The 26799-nt window shown below is 36.2% G+C and overlaps 1 protein-coding gene across 8 annotated transcripts in view; it reads left to right on the forward strand.

Moving 5' to 3' along the window:
* LOC137920126 (ensconsin-like) overlaps positions 1-26799 on the forward strand; it is an 87527-nt gene that overhangs the window by 45546 nt on the left and 15182 nt on the right. For 5 of the 8 annotated variants that reach the window (XM_068763353.1, XM_068763354.1, XM_068763360.1 and 2 more), the window contains 5 exons: positions 3902-4104; positions 6195-6233; positions 18284-18378; positions 22842-23024; positions 25714-25854. In XM_068763353.1, coding sequence (XP_068619454.1) covers positions 3902-4104; positions 6195-6233; positions 18284-18378; positions 22842-23024; positions 25714-25854 — 661 coding nt within the window. The remainder of the gene's footprint in view (positions 1-3901; positions 4105-6194; positions 6234-18283; positions 18379-22841; positions 23025-25713; positions 25855-26799) is intronic. The other 3 variants (XM_068763358.1, XM_068763357.1, XM_068763359.1) reach the window with 3 other exon arrangements.

Below are 26799 nucleotides of genomic sequence, written 5' to 3' on the forward strand. Positions count from 1 at the left end.
TCCGTAGTTTTAACAAAAGGCGTTCAATAATCTTACTTCTCCCAGCTACGAGGCACGACAGCGTTTTACCATTATTTACAATATTTATTATACAGTTTTCTCTTATGGGTAAATACAGCTAAAAGTTACACATATTAACAATACAATTTGGAAGTTTTACTCAATTATACATTAGTTGGTACGTTATTTTATTTCAAGTCTTTGCCCAAGCGCTACAGACCATGAAATGCCTTGAGGTTTGGGACAATGTACCGGGCTAATTAATCAAAAGATTCTGCCGTAGATTTTTTCCTGAGGAGGTCCGGTAAGTTGATCGGAGTTCACATAAGTTCACGTCATTGCGTCTTTTGGATTCTAATCGGGAGCAGTGCCTGAGTAAATGGTGAAAAGTCTGTACTGTGGAGCCGTAATATGAGCTAGTATCGTAGTCAATTATTTTAAAACGGTGCAAGTATTGCTTGCAGTACCCGTGCCCGCTTGGTACTTGTGTGAAATGGAAAGATGTTTTGATGCGTTTTCGCAATTTGTTTATGTCGTCGAATGAGATCTACTATTTAAAATTATCAAACAATTTTTGTCGTATATCCTTCCTTGGACTGTTGATAATGACTTCTCAAGGAATGGCACTTGGGAATTTATCTAAACTTTGGGATAAATAGAACCGATAATTAAGAATGCGTTTAAACATGCTGGCGTGTATAAATAGGTGTGGTTAAATGAGTTTCTCATCATTTCTCATCGCACTGGCACACTGCCAACAGATAGCGTCGTGAAATATGCGGATGTCTGACATTTTTTCCCGAAATTTTTAAAATAGCCGCTCTTTTCGTATTTACTAAACACTGTCTCACTAAACTTGATTTAACCTTTCAACTGCCTATTGACATATCTGTCCGAACTCCCCGGGTGCGAATGGGTCAGATCTGCCCGAAATAAATTAGGCTACATTACATCGAATCGCCTTAAAAATACTGCTCAAAATCGCTTGCTCTAGATGCAATACAGACCACAGGACCAAAAACAATAATGTTTCATTTATCATTTTAAAAAAAAAAATTCCCGACACTGACAGGCGCAATGTGCCGTTTGTTTCTCTTCATTTTAGATGTAGGATTTTCACTGCTAAATATTGGTCTACAGCATAGGTAGAGTCGTTGTCTCTCTGGTCTTTATTTGAAATATTGTAATCACTCAACTTGTAATGGTTTCTTTACGAGATGTGAGATAGAAATTAGAAGGTGCGAAAAGATGCGTGGAGATACGGCCATGTTGAGTTAGTGAAACAGCTTCTAACAATGTTTTTTTTTAAAATTCGATTTATTTCATTTTTCTTTTTGTACACGCTAGGATACATTTAAATAGTTTCATAATAATAAATAAAGTATAATGGGTGGTCTTATCACAAGACAATCTCTTACAGATAAACATAGTGTGGAAAAGGTAGAAGTATAAATAATGGGTAGTTATTTTACAATTCACTCTGTCATATATAACAAACATTTAAACAAATCAACGGGGTCAAAACCAGTTACAACCAGTCTATTAATCAACCCCTATTATGAGTACATGTCATGATAATGGGTCAACGTATGTTCTAGATGAGCGAGGACCGGTTGACCCTTACGTAACCTGCGCGGGTCGTATTATGAATCAATGGATATCTTGCGCCTGCGCAGCATGTAATGCTACTCACTAATCACACGTATATATGCGGAACAAGTTCGTTTATAGTACTGTTCGTATACAATGGCATCGCGCCAGGAATTTTATCATGTTTTTGTTTATTTTTTGTAATTTATACATATTGTCGTCGTTTCGTCGACGTCTATTGCAAGGCCCCAAAGATATATGGGGGATAGATGACCATAATCACCATGCTATGCAGGCCGGGTTGGCGATCGCAGTGCGGTATTATGGTACGCAGAGGACGCTACTGCCCATTCTCTGGAAACTTATTTATGAGCAATGGCAATACTTTATAATTATTTCACAAAGTGTGAATTATATAATTATGTATCTTTGAAATCGAACTCGCGATCGATCGCAAGTCTTAGTCATCTGCCACTGGGCTACCACCACCCAAACCGGTAAAATGTCTAACCAACGAAGAGCTTAAATTGTTTTTTACATACATTGATCGATTATAAAGATCCTTCACAATATCTATTGCTACATCCTCTTTCATTTGTCACATTTTATTTTGTTCTCTTCCTATTCTTAATCTCATCGCCTCACTTCCTTCGTCATTTGACATCATTTAGTTTACAATTTCAAACTCCTTGTGCCTATTTTTTATATTTCATTTTACATTTTCTCTCTTATTTTACCCCGCGATCTTATATTTTTTAATTTTTTTATCTGCAAAAAACTAGAATTTTGCGGCGGCGTTCTTTATCTGCTATGGTGTCACTGTCCATCCTTTCCTTCAATTCCACATGTCAAGATGTTACGTTGTTATTCAAATAAAAGAAATTCTATTTTATTGTTTCGAAGATGCGCGTGTAAACAAATTCATATAAATGTTTTGCCGTTGTCGAAAATTAAAAAAGAAACACTCTTTCAAAAAGCGTTAGTGCTGTATAAGACTGTTTATGCGTAAATCAGGTGACAGGGCGTTGAGGTTTTAAGCATAAACCTCTTCTGCCATAATTCCGCCTCTAAAACCTTGACTTAGTCTATTACATTGTCTAGTTCCTGTTCTTGTGGCACGGTCAAACGGCTCGCGGATCTTCCGTTTTGATACGCTACTTGGATCTTATTTTGACGGGTCTATGTGCCTTGAATATTGTTTTTTCGTCCCTCCGGATAGTGTTGGAGGGAGAAGTCTCAATGGTTTTGTACTACCTCTCTGTGTTATAGTTTCTTCTCTTCTGCGACCTTCTTGCATGGGTGTGTGTAGTCCGTGTGGTGAGTCATGTGGTTGCCTCACTGATTTTTGGACGCGATGTCTGTTATATTTTTACACCGAATTAGAAGTCCGAATTGCCGGGATACAAGGACCTCACATTAAAAAGGAAATGACCTACTACTTATTTACTTTCCTGTCGCTGGGTTTTGTTTATGTTATATTAGAACATGAAGGATTATTCAACAAAATGATCTGTTTTAACTCGTATGATCGGCATTGTCCAAACATCTCCAAGTCCCCTCATCGCATACGGAAATGCGTCGAGAGCGGTGCGTTCGGAAATACCGCAGCGGGAGGCGGTTCGAAAATATTTTTAAAAGCGTCTCAGGGACCGATATAGCAACTTGCGTTAGAACGTCCGCATTCTTGCGTACGCGCATGGATTATCCGATCAAATGATAACCGAAGAAGGCTTTACACCTCATTTTTGTTTTGCGTGGGATAATTTGTAACTGCTAAATCTTTATTTTATACAATTTAAAAAAAATTAAGAATACAGACAGCAGTGTTGCAATTTTTAGGTCAACCGTAAAAATTGTCGTCATGTCCAGTTTTGCACAGCAATCGACTTCTCGCAACCTTAACTATGTTAAGTAAGAAAAGGACCAATATTTAGCCACTTCCGCACATGCAGTGGTAGTCGTGCAATAAAGTGCACCGCCCGCCAGCCCGCTAATAAATGCGTATGTGGTAAACAATGCGAATCACACAACCGCCACCGCCAAATAACTCAACACGTGTTTCACCCTTCCACGGGGCATCTTCGGGAGTTATGTTCCATTAAATACTTAAGTATGGGCGGCCTACTGGTATGTGGTCGCCACTCGAGAACCTTTCGGTCCCAAAGACTGGCCGTTCCACGAATGCCTGCCCTGCGATATGCTCTGCCTACCGCTCATTGAGGTCGAGTTACATCTGTGACCTTAGTTATTCGTCCTCAATAGATCTTGCACCGAAGCTTCACTTAGTTAACGGAGTATCACTTGTACGTAGGTGGAGGAACGCAAGCGAGCGATATGGGAGGCGTCCGTCTCCAGGCGGGAGGCCCTGCTGCAGAGGGAGAGAGAGCGCGCAGAGCGGCTAGAGAGGGCCCGTGCCGCACGCTCTACGCCGCGCCCGGCCTTCGCCTTCGGTTCCTCCACGCCACGCCTCCTCGAGCCCGTCGACTCGGCAGGATTCTTCTGGGCAGCGCGCAGGTGAGTCAATTACTTACATACAACTATCAACTCATTCAAAATTATACAGGTAACCTCGAAAAATGCGATAAATTTAGATGAATTGAAATAAGCGTAACTTAGGTCCAACTACAATGTGGACAAACGGCCATGTTAATGTCGTCGGAAGATGCTATTGATAATCTATGAGAGGATGTATGTCCAGCATTAGACGTCATGCGGCTAAAATGATGAAGTGTGAATTTCTAACATGTGTGATCTTGATAGAGCAGTTGCAGTTTTGGACGTGTTTAAAACGAGAGTCCTAATATATATTTATCTAACACCGACGCAATTTTAAACGGTTTTATTTAGTTCGACCCGTACGGAATTTATTTGGGCCAAAATTAGAAATTGAAATTTAAGCACCTTCCCGTTGTCAGATTGATCTGAAATTCGGTACACACATTTAATTTAGATGACAATACAATATACTAAAATCAATATCATTATAAATCTGAGATGGCCGCCGATAAAAATTGCGGGTTACATATTTTTCCTTAACCCCCTCAATATGGGTATCAAATGAAAGGGCTACACTAGTAAAACACAATGATTATGTCAAAATTTAAAATTCAAGATGAACGCCGTTCCAATATGGCGGACTAGGTACATATTTTTCCACAACCACCACAATATGGGTATCAAAAAACTGTTTAACTTAAAAGTTTTTTAAATGCATATATATATGCATTGATTTAAAGCATTTCCGCGTGGACTATATTTGTTTATCGTAAAGTTCATTCACCTCTAGATCTTGAGCCCATAAATAAACCTTGGACGACAAATCTCTCCGTAACATCAATAAATTTGCATTTGATCCTGATAAATCGCGTAAAATAATTGTAAAAATTAATCAGGGACCTTTTAATGAATTTATAAATAATCAATTAATATTTTAACAAGTTGCAATTAACTGTGTACACTCGTATTTGTTTAAAAAATCACAAAAAATCAATTTGCAATTGATCGTGATAAATCTTGCAAAATAATTATGAAAATTAATCAGGGATTTATTGATGAATTTATTAATAATTAATTAATATTTTAACAAGTCGCAATCAACTGTGTACACTCGCATTTGTTAAAAAAAAATCACAAAAAACACGATTAATTGGTTTTGTTTTGTTTAAGATTACAAGAGGCAGCATTTTTTATATATATTTCTTTATATGACGTTAAAATCATATAACTTGAAAGTTTCAAAAGTGTACAGTTCAGGAGGCTGTATTCGTATTTTTCGTGGGTTACCTGTACATGTGATCTTACCGGAGCTATAAAGCGTTGCTGTAATTAGCAATTACAATGCTAATATGCTATATTTGTGGTTAAAAACAATTTCAGCTCTGTACATCGATTATTTTGCACTATTGTTTTACTATAGTCAAACGTAGGCTTAGTTTCGTAATTTCAATTTTTTTTAAATTGCTTATATTTCGAAAAGGGTTAAAGAGTTTAATAAATCTGAATTTAAATTTAAGTTTTTTTTTCAACAAGAACTTTGTTTTTGAAATCGAAATGAGGCGAGGAATTAATGTAGTAAATATTCAAGTTGTGTATTGGCAAATAAATAGGTTAAAATTATATTTGACAGATGTGTATTATAATATCGTATTTAGATGTTGTCTTTGATTGTGTGATCAGTGCCACCGTCAATTTGAAAACAAAGTTCATGTTGATTTTTTTTTATTTTACAAAAATAATATAAACATTGTATAAAAAAATCTTTTTAACCCATTTCATAATTATGTGTTTAATTTACCAACAAACACCTGCAGGTAGACGCAAGTGCACAAAAAGCGTGTCTATACGTGGTGCAATATTTTTTTTTTATTCTTTGAATCCGCTTCGCTTCTGATATGCAGTGGGTGTTGGGCAAACTACAATTTTGAGGACTTTCATAAGCGATACTTATAAATTGCGTTTATCAAAGTCCCGCTGGCTCAGTGAGTACAGTACCTTGTATAGCGGGTGCGGGTTCTCATCCCCAGAAAATACGTGAGTATAACCCCAACAAAACCGCCACAATACTGACTACCATCTAATTATGTTTTTTTTATTTCCGCCACCAGTACCAACCCACTCGATCAGATGAACTTTTTTGAGTCGCTGTAAGCAAGTTTCTTTTTTATTATTTTGTTTCGTTGTTTTTTATATTAATGACATGAATTAATGTTTTTTGGACTAATTTTAATTGGGAATGTAAAAGTAGATTACAGCTGTTTGTACACTAGAGCAGATGGATCAAATATAACAAATATTCCCTAAACGGAGGAAAACAATATATTATGAAATTAAGTAAAAATCAAAGTATTTCCAGGGGCTTATACTAAAAAGTAAATAATTCAGAAATATCTATTTTTTATCTACAAAGTGCACAATCTAATGCCTTTCGTTATACTTTTTTCGCCATATAGAGGTAATATACAGCTCTATGTCACACTTGTTAGCAAATGATAGAGATCGACAGTAGCGGAAGTCAACAATTGTAATAAAAAAAAAACTAAATTAAGGGTGCCACAGATTAAATAGATATCAATGTATACCACATGAAGTCATAGGATAATTTTTAATGAGTCCAAAACACGCCAAGTCGTAGGTTATTCGAGAACAAAGAACATAAGCAATAGAACGCGTCCGCACCGTGCAAGCGATAGGTGTGGACTGACATATTGCAATCGTGTAAATGCACCCTTACCTCTTTGTTATTGTATTAATTCTGTCTGGCGAATACAGTATAGTGTTTAGCGTGGCCGTTCTCACAAAATGGGATCGTAGTCGAGCGCTGACCTTTTCTTCTGCTTTTTGCTACTTTTTATTCTGTAATCGCGGTCTATTTACCCCATTTAGCTGTAGATAAAAAAGCATTTGGGCTACTTTCTATTTTAAACTTTATTTTTACTAGATCTTTTCCGCTCTGGTGGGTAGGCAGCCTTATTTTAAAATGTTTAAAACCAAGTAGAAATTAGTTGAATAAAGTCGTTTGCGTACTTTCGAGAATGTGCATGATTTGATATGTTTTATTCTAGATTGCATGTTTTTTATTAGTAGAAAATTAGATTGATAAATTATTTCTAATTAATATTTCTTTATTAATGTATTTTTCAATACTTGACTACTATACCAACTAGTACAATACCCGGCGATAAGTATTGCACATCGACCTTTGGAAAGAGACAATCGTCTAATTTCGGCTTCGTAGAGCACTATCTCTGTCCCACAATACCTATGTGACGTTTTGTGAGTCGTATTTCGTGCGACAAAGATAACGCTCTGCGAAGCAGAAATTAGCCGATTATCTCTTTCTAAAGGTCGATGTGCAATATTTATTTCCGGGTACTGTATATATACAAATATATTTACTAGAATTATATTTTAAAATATTTTGCAATTAATTGTTGAATATGTTATTATTAATTACTCGGCATATAAGTGTGTTTAGTAAAGCGTATAATTATAAGTTATACGGTGATGCAGGCATAAATGGTACATATCTCATGAGTACAGATACTGTATTTTAAAAAAAAAACTGTCTTACAGTACCCGGCGATAAATATTACACATCGACTTTAGGAAAGAGACAATCAGCTAATTTCGACTTTGTAGAGCGAGATTTCCGTCTCACACTACCTATTTGACGGTTTGTCAGTCGTGCAACAGTCTTTTCAATGGTCGATGTGCAATATTCATCGCCGGGTATTGAAGTTTGTTGTTGACTCTTACCAGTTCGAAGCACGGGTACCTTCCTAGTTTTGAGTTTAAAGAGTTCATTGTATGGGAGTTCTATTTGTTTCTAGTTTCTATCATATTGGATTCTTCTTTAATTCTTCTCACGACATGCAAAACACTTGGGTATTCAGACATGACTTGGGTATTCACTCATCACCCATTTAACAATACGATTCAAGGATTCATAAGAGCTGATCTAGAGTACAGACACCATCGGCAAATGATTACCAAATTGTATTTAATGGAATCAGGCATTACCTTGCGGGAAATCCATCCTAAGTAAGAAAAGGACCAATATGTAGCCAATTCCGCACATGCAGTGGTAGTCGTGCAACAAAGAGCACCGCCCGCCAGCCCGCTGATAAATGCGGCAAACAATGCGAATCACACAACTGCCACCGTCAAATCACTCAACACGTGTTTCACCCCTCCACTGGGCATCTTCAGGAGTTATGTTGCACCGATTAGTGCCAAACACAGAGTTTACTTAACAAACTGTGTTAGATAAAACACTCTTAAAGAAGTGAATGTATATAGCTATAATCTATGGACCTTTTTTTTTTGAAAGGGAGATAAGTCATTTTGTTTTAAGTAGATATATCTTTTAAAATTTAAAAATACAGTTCAATTGTACGAGTATTTAGTGTTGCCATTAACTCTTTTTTTTTTTTTTTAAAAGTGACTTATGCCACTTTCAAAATAAACGGCTCATATATAGTTCATGTGTCAAAAAAGTACATTTTTTCACCAATCACCATGTATAAAACGTTCACTCTGAAATTTATGTCAATATTTTTTTTATTCACATACGATAGGATAATAAGTTTGGCAGTCAGTGTTCAGGGACAGATAATAAACAAGTTATATTCGGAATTTAAAAAATGATATTTTTTACTATATTATCGTTACGTTATTAATTATTTCTGAAATTATTCTTGAATAGGCTGTAGTACCGTACAATAAATGACAGCAAATGATGTATAGATTCACAGTTTTAAAGCTTTTACATCTATAACTAATCATCCTGTGTAGTGCAGGATTTCCTCCGTCCAAATAAGTTATGTGATTAAATAATAGCGTTGGAATATTTTAATACTTTTGGCATTGACTCATTCGTAAATCGAATATAGGAATCGAATTTCGCATGTGATCACTAGACGTGCGTGGCCAAAATTCAATACAATGTGTTCGTTATAAAAACATCCTTATGTCGTCAACACTATGACTGCTTTTGCAACAGCAAGCTGCGTATTTAAACACGATTACAGTATTCGTACTGCTTCATATCCGAACTGCGGTGTTAGTCATTTGCACAGAATAGCGACGCGTCAGATATTAGATTTATATATTTCAATTAATAATCTCATTTTGCCATGATTCATCGAATATTTAGAGAGTCCGTGAACTTAAAAGTTGTGGCATATTCCTCAACACTATACATACTGAGTCAATATTTGTAATTCAAAAACAGCAGTTTGTACTATAATTGTATTGAAAATGGTTGCCAATATCAATAATAATCTACAAAAACTCAAATAAAAAAAAAAACAGTGTTGATACAAGGAATAAAATAAAAACTTAAGGAGCCAATGAGCCACATGCGGCTCTGGAGTCTGACTTTGTCGACCACTAGTGGAGACGAAGATTGCTCCATATCCTAGAGATAACATCCATCAATAATGAACATGACGCGAGAAGGACGATTTCACTTTACACTTTGTTCTTAAAATATGGTTTGACGTTTATTTAAAAAAAATCTAAAATGCGAGGCTCAATATGAAAAAGATCAAGTTTCGGTACATACCAGCCGGATGACAGCTTACATTTATGCCAACAAATAAAAAAAAGCAATAAAATAATTACTCTGTGGTCAGCTACTCTGTGCCGGGACGCAGGACATTGCGGGAGTCGCCCGTGAATACTCAATTACGCGCCATTCGACCCAAATAGCTTCCCAGTCTAGAAATGCAAGCTGTGTTCGATTTGCTTATAAATAGAACGGAAAATGCCCCGAGCGAATGTCTTGCGTTGCCGGTTTGTCTTTGTACCCTCAACTATGCTGATTGTTCGGAATACGAAAACATGTTTGTTTGTGTACTGGATTTGAAAATGGAATGTTTATTGATAAGCCACTGCATTTTTTTTTTTGTATATTAAATTTGTTGATGGCCAGTTCTGTGATATGATTGATATTAAGTCGCTAAATGATTGGCGTTCCGAGATAATTAAAAATGCGACTACTCAACGGCGATGTCTTATAAACGGTAAAGAAAAAAAAAGGAAAAAAAAATTGCATAACAGCAAAGACATAAGTTGCTTGACCCCGACTAGGTCGACCAGGTAATCGTGACGATCTTTGGGGGAGACCTGTGCCTTCCAGTGGGCGTCTATCGGCTGAAAAGAAGAAGGAAGACAACGAGATTGTACAACGGGCGATCTTATCACACGTGGCGTTTTTTAAAGACCACCATAGCACGGAAACAGTAGAGGATAATATAACTGGTAGTTTACTTGTACATATAGACAAAACTTACATATACACATGTACATACTTTTTTCATATATACTAATAATAAATATAGTGTAATACATAATAATAAAAAAAAACATCAAGTAAACTTGGATTGCAATTGCCTCAGAAAGAATAAAAAAAAAGAAAGAATGAGAGAGAAAATAGAGAAAAAAATAATTAGAAGATAAAAAGGATGTTATCTTTGCAATACTACTTATGTTTGTATTTCACGCAGTGCCCTCAAGACTGGCAGCAAACAGTTAATAGGTAGAAGATTATGAACCAACACTATATACAATCATGATTCTTGGTTTTTTAAACCGCTTAACTTTTCAGTAATTTAAAGTGGCAGCCCGTAGAACAGATATCTCATGACACTTTAAGATATTGAAGTGAATACCGCTCTGCTGCATCTAGGACATCCAGGTATAACGTTGTTAACGTCGTCGGAAGACTAGATGCAGACCGCTTACAGAAGGTCCTGCTAGAAATCTTTAGAAAGGTCTTTGTCCTGGGGCTTTTATATATATATATATATATATATATATATATATATATATATATACATACATCTAGGTCTATGGTTTTCACTAATTCGCTATTATTATACTTGAGAAAATTGGATACAAGTAAATTAACAAGTTCAGTGTCAAGGCAGTTTTTGAAGATTTTCCATTCAGGCCGCATGGGGCGTATACGACACACTTTAAAAAGTAAAAAATCTATCAGGACGTATGCTTTACTCTTTATCAACGCTGCAAAGCTATAATTAGTGGGAAAAAGTTATAAATTTTAATAGGTATTATGTACACGCATACGTGATGTAAAGTTATCTATATTCTTTTGCTTTTTAAGGAGAATTGCAAATGGCCAGAAAGGAAAGTGCAGCCTGGGTCGTATGGGGCGTATACGTGGCATGGGATTTGTCAATGACAGTACGAAATACGAACTGGACTTCGTACAGTCGTGCAGCACGGCGACCTGTAGGCTACAAAAATTCATCTTATCTTGATACAGCTGCCGATAACAAGCGGAATGTATATTATTGGATCGATAACACTGCTACTCGGCTATATCCTCTCGTATATTGCTCTATATCAGAACTTTCGAGAACTCGATTAGATATCGATGTAATAATCGATGTTTGCAAACGGAAAATTTTGACAAGGAAGCCGTTCTAGTTTATTTTGATTTTTAATCTGCTATAATATCAATATCCGTGTACAAAATTGTATTGTTCAATTATACGTAGAGACAGCGTGATTATTTTTAATACCAAAATAGATAAAGAAATTAAAATAAAGTCTCATAGCAAAATTCAAAATGTATTGTCATCGTGCGTGTTTGCACTACCTCAAGTATTATAATTATAACTTAACGAAGCTATTGAGTAATAGCCCTAGCCGAGATCCTTCTAGAAGGTACTTGCTCCAGGACACGCCATGAACTGTTTGCATAACCACTTACATCGTCGATTATAGTTGATACATTCCGCCACATTGCCCGTCTTGCTCTTGCGATGAGAGTTTATCTGCATTAGCAACGGATACATATACGCATTACGTTCATCTACTGTTATTATAATAAAATGTAATTGCAGAGATTGGTTCAAATTTCTTGGTTCACGACTAAAGTCGACCCTTCGTTGTGTGCATGGTTTTGTGACCGACAAGCACCGTACCAAAGTGATTAAGTGATCTGATATAACCGCCCAAGTCCCGAAAAAGCCGTCGAGCTAAGTAACCTAAATAACGTCAAGGCTAACAGCAATTAAATTCAGTAGAATCAGTAAATGCCATTAAGAGGCAATAAATCTAGAACCAGACCCAAAAAACATGAAAATATTTATAGCTTGTGTAAGTCTCAATGAAAAGAATCAAGTTAAACGACTTAGTTTCGAATAATTGTATCTAAAGTGGCAGAAGGCTGGGCAGATCGCTCGTGCAACTGATGGACGTTGGAGCCAAAAGATTTTGAATGACGGCCACAAAATGACAAGCTGTCCTCCCATTAGTTGCGCTGATGATGTCCCGGTCATTTTGGCGATGTGTAGGTAAGGTTTAAGCCTTACGGTACGCGTCTAATGAATGACGTGATGATGGATTTGTGATCAGCGGTGGTCTTGTATTATAAAAAGTGAACGCTAAAAGAAGAACGAACCCGAGGAAATATGTTAGTTGCTTAACCCTTAAATGCATAATGATGTAAAACTGCAGCATACCACTTGAAACTTAAAATAAGTACTACACTTAAAAGTAAATGCATAGTGTTGTATATCTGTAACATAAGGTTTTTTAAAAAAATAAGTGTAAAAAATTATACCTTACGGTACACGTCTATTGACTGACATGATGATGGATTTGTGATCAGCGGTGGTCTTGTGTAATTAAAAAAGTGAACGCCATAAGAACGAACCCGAGGAAATATGTTAGTTGCTTAACCCTTAAATGCATAATGATGTAAAACTGCAGCATACCACTTGAAACTTAAAATAAATACTACACTTAAAAGTAAATGCATAGTGTTGTATATCTGTAACATAAGGTTTTTTAAAAAAATAAGTGTAAAAAATTATACCTTACGGTACACGTCTATTGACTGACATGATGATGGATTTGTGATCAGCGGTGGTCTTATGTAATTAAAAAAAGTGAACGCCATAAGAACGAACCCGAGGAAATATGTTAGTTGCTTAACCCTTAAATGCATAATGATGTAAAACTGCAGCATACCACTTGAAACTTAAAATAAATACTACACTTAAAAGTAAATGCATAGTGTTGTATATCTGTAACATAAGGTTTTTTAAAAAAATAAGTGTAAAAAATTATACCTTACGGTACACGTCTATTGACTGACATGATGATGGATTTGTGATCAGCGGTGGTCTTGTGTAATTAAAAAGTGAACGCCATAAGAACGAACCCGCGGAAATAAGCTAGTTGCTTAATGGATGAGAAAAATTCGCTCGTTTACAGTTGCAGCGGAAAATTGTGATTTGGCAGGCTGCGATAATTAAAATGCGTTGCCGCAATGCGGGCCCGCGGTTGACTTCGGAGCCTGCGCCCGCTCTCTGTACGCATATCGATAGTTGCGCTATGTCGACGTGCCAGTACTACACATGCAGTGATGCTCTTTACGATGTCGATATTTTTAAATATCTAATATATAAAATTCTCGTGTCACGGTGTTCGAACTTGAACTCCTCTGAAACGGCTTGACTGATTTTTACCAAATTTAATATGCGTATTCAGTAGGTCTGAGAATCGGCTACTATCTATTTTCTATACCCCTAAGTGATAAAGGTTGTTCACACTTAAAAATTTTTTTTTATTTTTTATAACGAAATTTTTTGTTTTTATTTTTTTATGATACAGCATACAAGAATACATACAACCATATATTTTCACCCCTCTACGATCAACCCTTATTTTTTATTTGTAAATTAAAATATCAATTTTTTTTTTTGCAAAACAACGTTTGCGGGATCAGCTAGTCATTTATAAATACTTCAGTCCACGTCGGATAGTAGATATTGACATTAAAAAGGAGGAAGGCTTGACAACCGCGTAGGTATTGGCTCCCCTTATTGTTAGCGTTAAAATACTAGATGGGTCAGGCGTGCCAAATATAAGCTGCGGAGTGAGAGAGAGAAAGAACATCTGAGCTCATCTGCACCTGAACTTCAAAGGGTATTATACCGCGTCCTTCTCCAACCCTTATACCATGACCTTGGCGACGGATTCGAGGTGATCCACCGCACGTATGTCCTGGTTCTGACAAGTGAGAGACTCCTACTCTAAGGAGTTGAGGCACTAGGCCACCGCCTATGAAACTACGGTAGTACGCGAAAGTGTTCTCGTAGTTTTAACAAAAAGCGTCGGAGAAAATCGAGGGGTTTTAGCAGACCGGCATAACCCTTTCGTTGCCCCCCCCCCCCAGCGGAGGGGTATCCCATGCAGGATTACCCCCACGAAAAAAAGCGTGCCAATTACAAAATTTAATTTCTACACAAAAATGTTGCGTAATTTTGTTTCTAGAATTATCTGGATAGGAGATCCGGAGATATCTGGTAGTCCCCCTCGTCGCAACGAGGGGACTTCCCCGGAGCCCAGATCTAAAACCACTCGATTTTTCTCTCGTGTTTTCTCAAGAACCGCGTTTACGTCAATAATAATCCCGTATCTCACGAGCTATGTGCCAGTGAGTTTTCGTGTATTGGCGATCTAAATTCTAGGAGTGCGTGCGTGCGTGCGTTTCATTTTCTTTTATGGCCCCCGTTTTTGGAGGTGTCTCGTACAAACCTATGTCTAAGGGTACACAGGAACAATTTTAAATTAATAATTTTTCCTCATTCCATTTTATATTTCAATATTTAAATCGCCTCTAGTCTTTGATTATTCTTTTCGGACTGCTACTTTTTTCTATATTTATGATTAAACAATTCTTTTACCACATAGTTTACAATTTTCCTTTTCTTACCTTTACTTATTTTATTGTTTTATTATTTTTAATATATAACCTTTCAGCGGTGTTGTGCGTGTAGATGGTTACACGTTTTATTTACTTTCTTTAAAAATCCCATACACAATTTTTATCTATATTTTTTTTCAATCGTTAATTTTAGCGACCCACCCTGTATATAATGGCTTGAATATCGTCCATATATATCAACTTTGATATGCCTTAGTATATAATAGTATGTATATCACCTAACACTAGTTTGTTTTTGTCTCATTATAACATCGAGCCTACAGCACGGTCCAAAGACCCCGTGACGTCACCTTCCTTCCGACATTACACCAGCGTTCATTGTCTCTAACAGACAATGGCTATAATTCGCCGCGTATGGCGTTTTGTTGTAGCCTTTTGCATTAATTGTGTACCTCATTTGCACACCAAGTTACGTCTTATAGTTATATATATATATATAATATATATATATATATATATATGTTTATGTATATATATAAATCTAATATATAAAATTCTCGTGTCACGGTGTTGAACTTGAACTCCTCTGAAACGGCTTGACTGAGTTTTACCAAATTTAATATGCGTATTCAGTAGGTCTGAGAATCAGCTACTATCTATTTTCTATACCCCTAAGTGATAAAGGTTGTTCACACTTAAAAAAAAATATTTTTTTAACGACATTTTTTGTTTTTATTTTTTTATGATACAGCATACAAGAATAAATACAACCATAAATTTTCACCCCTCTACGATCAACCCTTATTTTTTATTTCTAATTTAAAATATCAATATTTTTTTTGCAAAACAACGTTTGCGGGATCAGCTAGTATATATATATATATATATATTATGTATTATTTATATCCTGTACACCTTGTTGTGCCTTATAGACACTTACTGCTAGGTATAATCCTCCCCCAAAGACATCAAGGGGTAGGATGTACCATAATCGCCACGCTTGGCAGGGAGGTTGACAATAGCATTGTCGTATTGTGGTACGCAGAGGACACTGATGCCCATCCTCAGGAAACTCATTTGTTTGCAGTGGCAACTATATATAATTAATGTACACAGTGTGAATTATACATCATATCCCGGAATTCAACCCCGCGACTTACGATCGCAAGTAGCCGCCCTCTGCCATTGGGCTACCACTTCTCAAACATCTTAATTAATTTTTATTTAAAAGCACTCTGATACCTTCGTATTTATTTCTGAAAATATATCTAGTTATAGATCTGACTGTTGTCTTATTTTAAACAGAATGTAATGTAGGCAAAATACATTATAATTTTGTTTATATAAAGTTTTAATTTCTTCACACTTGCCATTACCACAAGCGTACCAAAGGTTGGGAATCACTGTATTAGACGATACAAATAGCTTAACGTTTATAAATTCATTTTACTGTAAATGATTTGAGGCATAGGTGCCCAACCTTGTACGGTCTACCCGCGTTACATGGAAAGAATTTTCTAAATAAATAACTTTTAATTGTGTACGATGCGACAGTGAAGATATCAATACTTTTAGTTCGTCCAACTTATTGTATCAATGCAATACACTTTATAAAAAATATTGTCAATTCATTTACCTCTACAGGCAAATTAAGAACAATGTGACTTAGTGGTTAAACATACACGTATGGGCACAAGTAGGATTGAATTTGAGGTTCATACTTCGACATAATTTTTATTTATGGACGTCATTGCTTTTACTTCCGTAAGAATCTTTTCACATCTACTGCCATTGACAAAATTTAGCCCTTAATGACTTTGCATGAACGCTTTCTTTGGCTTTGTAGATTACGATTATTTAGATTTGCTTGTAGTAAAGTGCACACAATACGTATGGGATATTCAGATGCATACACTTGCTTAAAGTTATATAAGCTTACAAATTATGGAGGCGGCTTCGGTGAACTACTAATAGATAAATTAACAAAATCAAAATGGAGAATTTAAAAAAATATTTATGTATTTAACAGAGTATAATTATAAATATCAATAGTCAACCAATAGCTCTGAATTTATTCGATAAAGAAGCGCTTTCTATAATAAGGCAACACATAAACTTAAATATGCATCTGATTTTCCAATCTCAGCTTCTATCCTTAGATACTAACTTAAATAGCAAATGTATATGTGCATAGCACAAATGGATATAGTACGTATGTTTAATATGTTTTTAAGTACTAACATATGTTTGTGTTTGCAAAGACTGCGTAATTTTGGAGTATTAACCCTTTCGTTACCAGCGCCGGAGTTCGGAGTTAGCCGGGATCCACCTTGTAATGTGGATTGGGCTTGTGTAGATCGCTGTTTTAAGATTTATCACACCCAAATAAATTACTAATAATTATTCTAACTTTTATTTTTTATGAATACACCAGTAAAATATTTAAATATGTAACACAAATGAGAAAATCGCGGCGCACATTCCCGGTTCAGTAGCGTAACTTCGGCGGACCGAACTGCGGTAAGGAAAGGGTTAATGTAATGATATTGATACGTTCGATTCACATTCAAATGTTCAATTTTTCCTTTGATCTTTATTATTGTTAACTTTAAGTTTAAAGTTAGATTATTTATATAAATTTATGTAGATGAAAAAAATTCTTAAATAACTAAGTGGGTATTTTCAAAATAATCTTAAGTGTATTCAAGACACAATTATAATTTTGTAAGTTTAAATAATATATAATATTAACATATTGTTCAATTTGACATTAGGGCCTTCACCCATGGCAGCTTTGTAGCAATGCTGTCGCGTATTAGTAGCATTTCAACGGGGAGAGAATGGGGGGATGGTGGCGCCTGAATAGGGAATCAAGAATGCAAGTTTTTAGTACTTTAAACGTTGTCACGCTATATCGACGAAGTTATATCTCATTATTAAATAGGTGCAAGTCTAATAAAGACTCTGCTTTCGTTGCTCAAGCTTCGGTTGCTGCAGAGTAGCACCAAAGACAACTTAATGTTATCTCAACGGGAAGCTATCGAAGGTATTTTATGACATTACTGAATCGCATTTGTATCTTATAACTGAATTGTGTTTATATAGATTAGGGCACATATCTAGCGACAGTTGAGACTGTATGGATAACACGCGGTAGCATCGCTGCAAAATGTCGCTGTCGCTGTGGGTGGTAAGCCAACGGTAGAGAAACGTGGTCTATCACTTCTGATCTCGGGATTTATCGGGATCGAATAAGCACCGACATAGCCAGGCTTATTAACACATAGCACGCAGAACTGATGATGGAGGATCTATATTTATTTTATGATTATTATTTATTTTTCACCAGCTTTTTTTATTAATTTTTTCGTTAACAATTGTGAATCGAACGCATACCTAACACAGATGCTCGGGAATGTATCTTAACTAACAGACACTTGAAGTGATTGTAACAGAGTCTGATGTCAGGGTTTGCGTGTGTTTCAGGGCTGCATCAACCACGAATGTGATGTTCGCCTCTGCGCCGCTCACGAGGCGAGCCTCGGCCCTCCACTTGGACACGTCCGACACTGATAACAAAGGTAAAACTTCTTATCAATCATCGATTTTCATTTGCCCTTTTGTCGTATTTTTAAAAAGGCCCCCCAAAGTATCCTTCGAAGCGATCTAAGCTCGCCGGCCTGCCCAATGCGATGAAATATAAAATGAGAGAACTATGATAGTATTTTATAAAAAAAAAATTAAGGAAAAATAAAATTTTTTAAAAAAAGTGGGGAAGAATGGGTGGGCGATGCGTGAATGTAAAATAAATAAATGCTGTGATTATGATAGAAAATATGAAGGATAAAAGAGGGAAAAAAAAGTGTAATTGGGAAGATAAGAGAGAGAGAGATGAAAATAGTTAAGTTTAATGAAAAATACTTACAAAAGAGCCTTCGAGCTTCGCTTTAAAAGGCTTCTTGGGCGCTCTTTGCTACCTGCCGATTCAAATCCGCGATATCTACATATGCCATATGGGCAGCAGTGCATGCCAGGTCAATTAGATATACATATGGGGGGGATTACTGTATTTTCAGCCGTTTATAGACGTATATTTATATGAGGTATGTATGTGTGCTATATATATATTGAAGACGATATGGCTGAGAAAAGGTCATTGCTAACGTTCACGTCTCTATTGTTTCTGTGTAGTTTTGCGGTAAATCTACCATTGTGCTAATTTCGATCTTATTTGAAACTGCCTAGAGTTGAGTATCGTTTGTAATGTAAGTAAACATACTGGCTGTTTCTATAAGGAATTTTTCAATGCCGTTTATTGTATTATTACAACTTCAAGTACGCGCCCGACTTTTGTTTGTGTTAGAACTGGAGTGAGATGTTTATTTGACATTGAAAGTACAGTTGAAGTATCTGACTTTACTTATATTCTCTCTAGAATATAGAGAGACAAATTAAAAGGCACACTGTGCGTAAGAGGGTATATACCAAGTTGTCTCATCATCAAATCAACGTCAAGTCGAAATCGTGGTGATAAGGCGTCACGTGTTGTATCGGCAAATTAAAAATGGATTTTGTATTTTGTTTTTTAAATCATGCCATTGCAGTATGAATTCGTACATATATTCGTAAAAAAGGTAAAGAATTAATGAAAAAGTAAGGATTTGAAGTCATGGTTAACAAAAAAAGGTACAAAGCTATTGTGTGATATTAAAAATAAAGTAAACATTGCGTAAAGTATGATGATGGTGTTACCTGAATTTGTTGAACAAATATTATACATGTTTTTTTATAATCAACCAGCTAGCAACAGGCTTTATATTGTCAAAATAATTAGTCTTTCGCTGTCCAATAAAAAGGAATATAACATGTTTCAGAGTGATAGCTTTTATTTGATTTACGAAAGTAATTGCTAATATAATTTTGGTAGTCAAGCATAGACGAATGAGAGGTGTCGCGGGTTCGGTTCCCGCGATAGAATCTTATATATTTCACACGTTATGAATTAATTATATAGAGCTGCCACTACTCACAAATAATTTCCAGAGGATAGTCAGCATCGACCACTGCGTACCATAATACCACACGGCTAATCGTGGAGATTATGGTATATCCCCAATAAATATCTTATATAAGCCTTGCAATGGGCGCCTACAGGTTGAAACAACGACACCCTTACACGCCTTTCTTATTAAGTTTTGACTGATAGGGACATTTGTGTATATTAATTTTATGTACATAATGATTCATTAATATTTTTAAAATTTCTTCGCTGCCAAGGACTGATGTTTACAAGTTACTGTAAGTAAAAACAAGTTACTGCTATATTTAAAGGTTAAGTTTCGTAAGGCAAAATTTGTTCTCGTGTGTGACATACAATCTTCTGTAATGCATGTAGATGCCTGATTTTGAATTACAAAATGTCGGCGTTGGGTGTGAATTATCTCCAAAACATTTTTGGATGGAGTGTATTATACATCAATATAAATTTTTCCTTTTTTTCTCTTATATTCCACAGGCATTAGCGTCCGTGCCTTTGTCTTAACATTTACATTATTTTGAAATTCGAATTTATTTATTTTTTACTCGCGTTTCTGAAGGCCTGTATTTATTGAGTCTTTAAAAGTAATATTTTAATCTTAAGTTCTTAAATCATTGAATATCTGAGAGCCCCGTGTGGATGTCTTGAAGTCTGGTTTCATGTTTTGAGATGCCTAAGGTCTTGGTTCCAGGTCTCATATGTGAACGTTTTGTATTTGGTAGTTGTTTGAAATAATAAATATTATAGAAAAATTTTCATAAAACTATTTGGAATTTAAACATATGTTTTGAAAATTTAATTATTGTATTTTGTTAGCAATTTCTTATAGATTTCTTCATAAAACCTATCACTTAAGTGAACAATTGTATTTTTTTATGTTAAAAATATTATGTTTTATATTATTTGTTATTACTTATTTGAGAGGGCGTGGGGCATAAAAGCTTTAAAAAGCCCAGGGTTGGGAAATGGTTTTACCCAATAAGAACCATCATAATTCCAGTCGGTAATGTTTCCACTGGTAGACATAGGCCTTCCATATAGATTTTCAAAAAGACCGATTGGAAGCGGCCTGCATCTAAAAAACAATGCTTATTTTAATCGTTTTCCTTTCGATAATATTTCGTTTCTAAAATAATATTATCTCTATTCCTTTCGCTTCTGAAATTATCTCTACCAACACAAGGCTTCGCAAACAGCGCATGCGCATACTCTCTGTCACAAACGAAGCAAATATAAGAATATTAATCTTACCGGCGTCCTTGCTTTGGATTACCGCATCTTTACCGCAAGAGATCGCGATCCACAAACAAATATATATCCTAAGTCAACTACATACGGTATATATTTCTTATTCACACGTGCCTTGCTAAGCCGCTGTCTAGAAATGATGAAATCGAGGATACAGAGGAAAATAATCTTTATGTATATGCACATAAAAGCGACATATTACTCATTGCTCGCTGTGAAGATTTGAAGGGATTCAGTGTTGTGTATTGAGTTGAAATAAACTGTAGCAATAACTTATGTACACTGATTAGAAAGAATTTAATTAACTTAGAGGTATTATGTTATGATTGCAAAAACTCTTCTTTTCAATCGCTTATTCAGGCGATGAATGTCCACTGCAAGGCTTTCTCAAAAATCGCCACGATGATCTTAACTATGTAAGAAAAGGACCAATATTTAGCCACTTCCGCACATGCAGTGGTAGTCGTGCAACAAAGTGCACCGCCCGCCAACCCGCTGACAAATGCGCGCGCGGCAAACAATGCGAACTACACAACTGCCACCGTCAAATCACTCAACACGTGTTTCACCCCTTCACGGGGCATCTTCAGGAGTTATGTTACACCGATTACTGCCAAACACAGAGTCTCTTATCTATGTCATCGGTCTACCTTGTGGGGGACCTGCAGGGTCACCACTCTAGAACCTTTTGGTTCCAACGGCCATCATCCAGTTGCTGCCATCAGAACAGTAGTTGCTCAGCGGTAGAGGAATGAGACTTCCGTGTAGTAGGTCGCGTGTTCAATTCCAAGGATACAATGTTATATAATTCACACTTATACAGTATTAATCGCCAATACTCACAAAAAAGTTTTGAAAGGATGTGCAGCAGTCTTTGCGCGTACCATAATACCGTAATCCGATCATCAAACAGTCCGCCAAGTGCCGATTATAGTAATGAAAAGAAAAAAAAGAAAGAAGAAAAAAAGCCCTATTCATATCTTTGGGAGAGGCATACGCCTTGCAGTGGTTGTCTATGGGCGGAAACAACTATTGAAGTGGAACATGCTAATCTATTAAATATTATATAGGAAATAAACATGTGTTACATTAGTGTAATGCTGATTAAAACAAACAATTTGTGAAATTAGGATCAAAAGTGTTGTAGGGTGTCAAGCTTTCACAGCGCAATGTTTTTAGGACACCCATTGGACAATATCGTATGCTAGCTTTCAGTCTGATTTGGTCCCGTGTACCACGAACGTTACATTGTACTTCTCTTACAACTCCTGTCTTGGATTCACAGCGGCAGTCTTTACTAAATAATTTATTCACTCATTTTCGCACTCTTTCTCCTCGATTTCATTCACTCCTTCCTCTTTTTTCATTCACATAATCTTTCGTTCCCTTTTTGTTCCTTCGTTTACATTCGTCTTGGTTATATAATAACTTAAATATAACCGTGAGAATGCTATAACTCAAGTTTCTTGCAAGATTCTAATTTTTTTTAACTTTTTGATTTTATTTTTACTCCTTCAGGAAATTTAAAATTTAGTTACATTTTAACAGGCGACTTATACATCAAGGGATCATTACAAGTTTTCGCTTTTAGCATTATTACATACAATTAACCTATTTTATTACAAAGTTTACGTGTAGGTTATGTACATTGGCGACATTCCTACACACGGATCGTCGCGTGGATGTTATATATAGGCGGCGCTTGTAATGGGGTAACAAAAGTATGTAAAGATAAATATTGGTCCTCCCGGTGTGCAGACGAACCCGATCGGCAGCCAACGGTGGTGTGGTCGTCCGTGGCGCGACGCCGCACGGACCTGGTGCCCACGCTGCCGGCCCCGCGCGCGCCAGGTAGGGCCTACTCCATGACGCGGCTCGACAAGCTGCCGCGCGCGCAGCCGCCCTGCTCCTCGCCCTCCATGCACCACCTGAACCGCGCGCGTGAGTACTTTGCAGGTGCCGCTTCGCTCTGGGCGTGCAGTGCTTCGCTATGCTCTAACGCCGCCGACGCTAACACCACCTACGTTTCAAATTCATCTATATCTCCTTATCTAACACACCATTCTTCCGATATACGCGGTGAGACGGGTAGAGTTTCGTCAGCTCCGTATCGCGACACTAATTTTTCCCTTCGCCGCGCTTTCCTAAGGCGCGGTATAGCGGTTTCGGTAATCTATACTAATTATTGCTCTCATATCTAAATTTCTGTTTTTTTTTTTATTTTGTTTATTTAATTTGATTTTATTTCGACTATCGTCCAACAAACATATTGTTAAAGAGAAGTCTTACACAAGTTGACAAGTGTCATTTAAATAACTTTGAGCAGTCTTCTTGGTCGGTTTACCTAATAGCGATATGTAACTTATGATTATTTCCATTCGTTGCCGTTAAATAGCTTAAATCAACTTAGCTGGACTGACTTATCTCGAGACTAAAGAACCTTACATAAGTATCCTGTATATCATACGGACAATAGTTTTTCAAATATAGACATCAATTGATGAAAAATATACTTTGACCGTCCAAATTGAAGTCTCTTGTGGGTCACTATATGTAGCGTCCGCCGAAACAAGGTAACAGCTCGGCGACCTCAAAATCCGATAATAAAGTAGCGAGTGGTATATAGCGGCCCAAGCCTAAGCTTAGCGCGAAGGAGCCTTCAGGTTTTGCTATAAAAACTAAGTTCAGGCTATTTGTCTACCGTGCTCTATTCAAACCCGCGAAACCTGTAAATGACAGAGTAGTTGTCAGCTGTCAAAAAAAGTTGACATTTGGCCGAAGATTCATAGGTGATGATTTATTTCAAAAAAAAATATTTTGTTAACAATTTTGAATCTGTGGGGCTGGTAATGCACCTCCTGTGTCTTCGGACCTCATTGAAAACCTCTTAGAGCCTTGGAAAGGATTATGCTTTGGACTTCTCTGAGAGATCGAATTAAGAAGATTCGTAGAGAGAAAGAATATAGCGTAGCGGATTCGTAAGTTTATGTGGTAGTGAACAGGTGATAAAGCAGTTGGAAGACGCTGAGACTTATTAGAAATTTGGGAGGAGTGATGGAGAGGTGATCTATGTCTAACATTGCGGTCTTTCGGTTGAAACGATGTGATGATCAAATTTATGTTAAACTGGTTTACAATTATAAACGTTGGTTTATGTGAGCTTGGCATAGGCTTTGAATATATAGTATCGCTTTAGTATTATTGTAGGTAATAGAATCGTGTATAATTCTTGCAAAGTAAAATCGACCTTATACGCAATAGAATAAAAGTGTGAATAGAGTCCCCGGCTGTAGCTGCACGGTTTTGGAGTGAAGTTTGTTATAGTTGATATTGTATTAGACTTTTTTAAATATTATTTTACCAAAAAAAAGCAAATCGTGATTACATTCAAGTAATTTAGCAGTTAGAGAAATAGAAATAGATACATAAATGATCACAATGTCGAATGCTGCCGTGTGTAGGTGAAGTAGTGAAAAGATTTAATTAAAACAAAGAAATTTAATTAAACAAAAACATTAGTACATTCGTCGTACATTGCAAATCTGACAGACGTCTTGACATTCCCTGTCAATGTCAAACCTTACATCCATCTCCCAAGTATATAAACCATTACTATACAAGTATGTATATATACATAGATATATATATATATATATATATATATATATATATATATATATATATATATATATATATATATATATATATATATATATATATACACATACGTTTACCTGCAACTCTGTCGCTATCTTCAATCTTGAAACTATCTCCTATGCAGTTCAATTTCTACGTTTTCAAGGTGAGTGGGTTTACTAATTTGGTTGTAATGTTTTATTTTTATGTCTATGTGTTTATTCTGTGCCATTTCTATTTGAGCTTTGGTTTGTCGTTTAAAATCTCATTATAATGTAACTTAAGTTTGTTGTCTATTATTATGTTTATTTTTAATTTTTAACCTGCACCTAAGACATATACTCTAGTGTTGTCACAGCAAAGTACTATCACAAAGAAATTAATATCTTTTTAAGACTAAAACTAAATTATTACTAAAAATTTAGTCAGTATACATTTTTATAATGATTATAAACTCTTTACTAAGAGCATAAATCTCGGGCATGTGTCCCACTTTTAAGCAAATACTAAATATATTGAAAAATCTGCAAATTTTTTTTTTAAAGTTGTCATTTTTGTAATTGCACATTTGTAAAAAAACATGTTAACTTTAATGTTAATTCTTAATAGTTATTTTATCTGACATTTTAAGTGAATGTTAGCACCAATACAAATAACGAAGTTTGTATAGTGCTATATCAACATATACAGTTAATATTTGCTCATAAATAAATGAGAAAAAAAAAACGTGAAAAGTGCGGAGCTTGTCTAATAAAACAAATGTATATGCTATCACATTCACACACATACACAAGATCACTCTCTTTCTCTCTCACACATGTGTATGAAACGCTACAGACATCACACTCTTGCAATCTAAGACACACATATCCGCGAACCTCATTGATTCCAATCGAGACGGGTAAGTAGTCGCAGCGCGATTGTCGCTCATCCATTGCGGGCCGTGGTCGACTCGCGACCCTCGCCCGTAGTCTACAAGTGGCGATGTACACAGAGACGCGGTCCGGCGACACGACACCCGGCTCGCGGCCCGGCAGCGCGTTGTCCGGCGCGGCGGTGGTACGGCGTGCCGCTTCTGCCCCCCGCCGCCCGCGCCCCGCATCCATCGCTGGTACGGGCGTCAACACACCGCGAGGTAAGACCTTCATTGCAGGCTATTGAAGGCGTTGCGTATATCTTTTTTACTGGTTGTACCCTTGGCATCGTTTTGAGTCATTCTCTCTACCCAACAAGGTGATTACTTACGCCACAGAAACATGGTCGCTCAAAGAAGCATAATTAATTCTCTAATTATGTTCGTAATTTTTCTACGAGATCGAATCATAAGTGGTAAAATCTATAAAGGAACGAAAGTACCCGACAGTCCACAACACACATTGATGATACGATTGCTTTTGGAGTGACCTGATGTTAGATGTTTTTTTTTTAATTTGAGGCTCGGTAGGAGAGAGAGGTTTTTTTAAAGATCCTCATTTTTAAGGACCTCTCGTTCGCCGTGCCATATGTAAGGCATGGACGTAACATTTCTTATAAATTTTTCAGGTTTTTTAATTCTTTTTTTAAATTCATTTACATACACCTTCCCTCACAATATCTTTGACGTTAGATCTATTATCTCATATCAGAAGAATGACAGCATCAGATGTAATATAAGGACTTTATGTACACAAAATTTTGTATACTGTCAAAATGGTAATGACAAACTGGTATCTCTTATCAAAAGATGAACACTCACTTATATTTCGTTCGCGTTAAGAATGCATTAAACCTTCGTTGTCCGCTGATTAAGCCACCCAAATAGAAACGGACACTATAAGAAACGTAATAAGGCATACTTTCGAACGCAGCTTTTGTGAGACCGCGGAAAATTATTATTTATTTATGCATTTTAACACGAACGAACTATAGTCACATTTAAATAAACACACACTAAATTGTCACTTATGACAAACACGTCAAGGTTCAAATTCGACTACACCATGTTAAAAAGGGTTGTTAATAACAATTGTTTATATAAATGTTATTTATTTTCGCTTTCAAGCTAAGCGCAATGCTGTTTGTATATAACAATTATATGTCT

This window comes from Battus philenor, unplaced genomic scaffold (assembly GCF_028537555.1).
Source record: "Battus philenor isolate CCGP_79_NKW_IND1 unplaced genomic scaffold, ilBatPhil1.0.hap1 SCAF_18, whole genome shotgun sequence".
Taxonomy (NCBI): Eukaryota; Metazoa; Arthropoda; class Insecta; order Lepidoptera; family Papilionidae; genus Battus; species Battus philenor.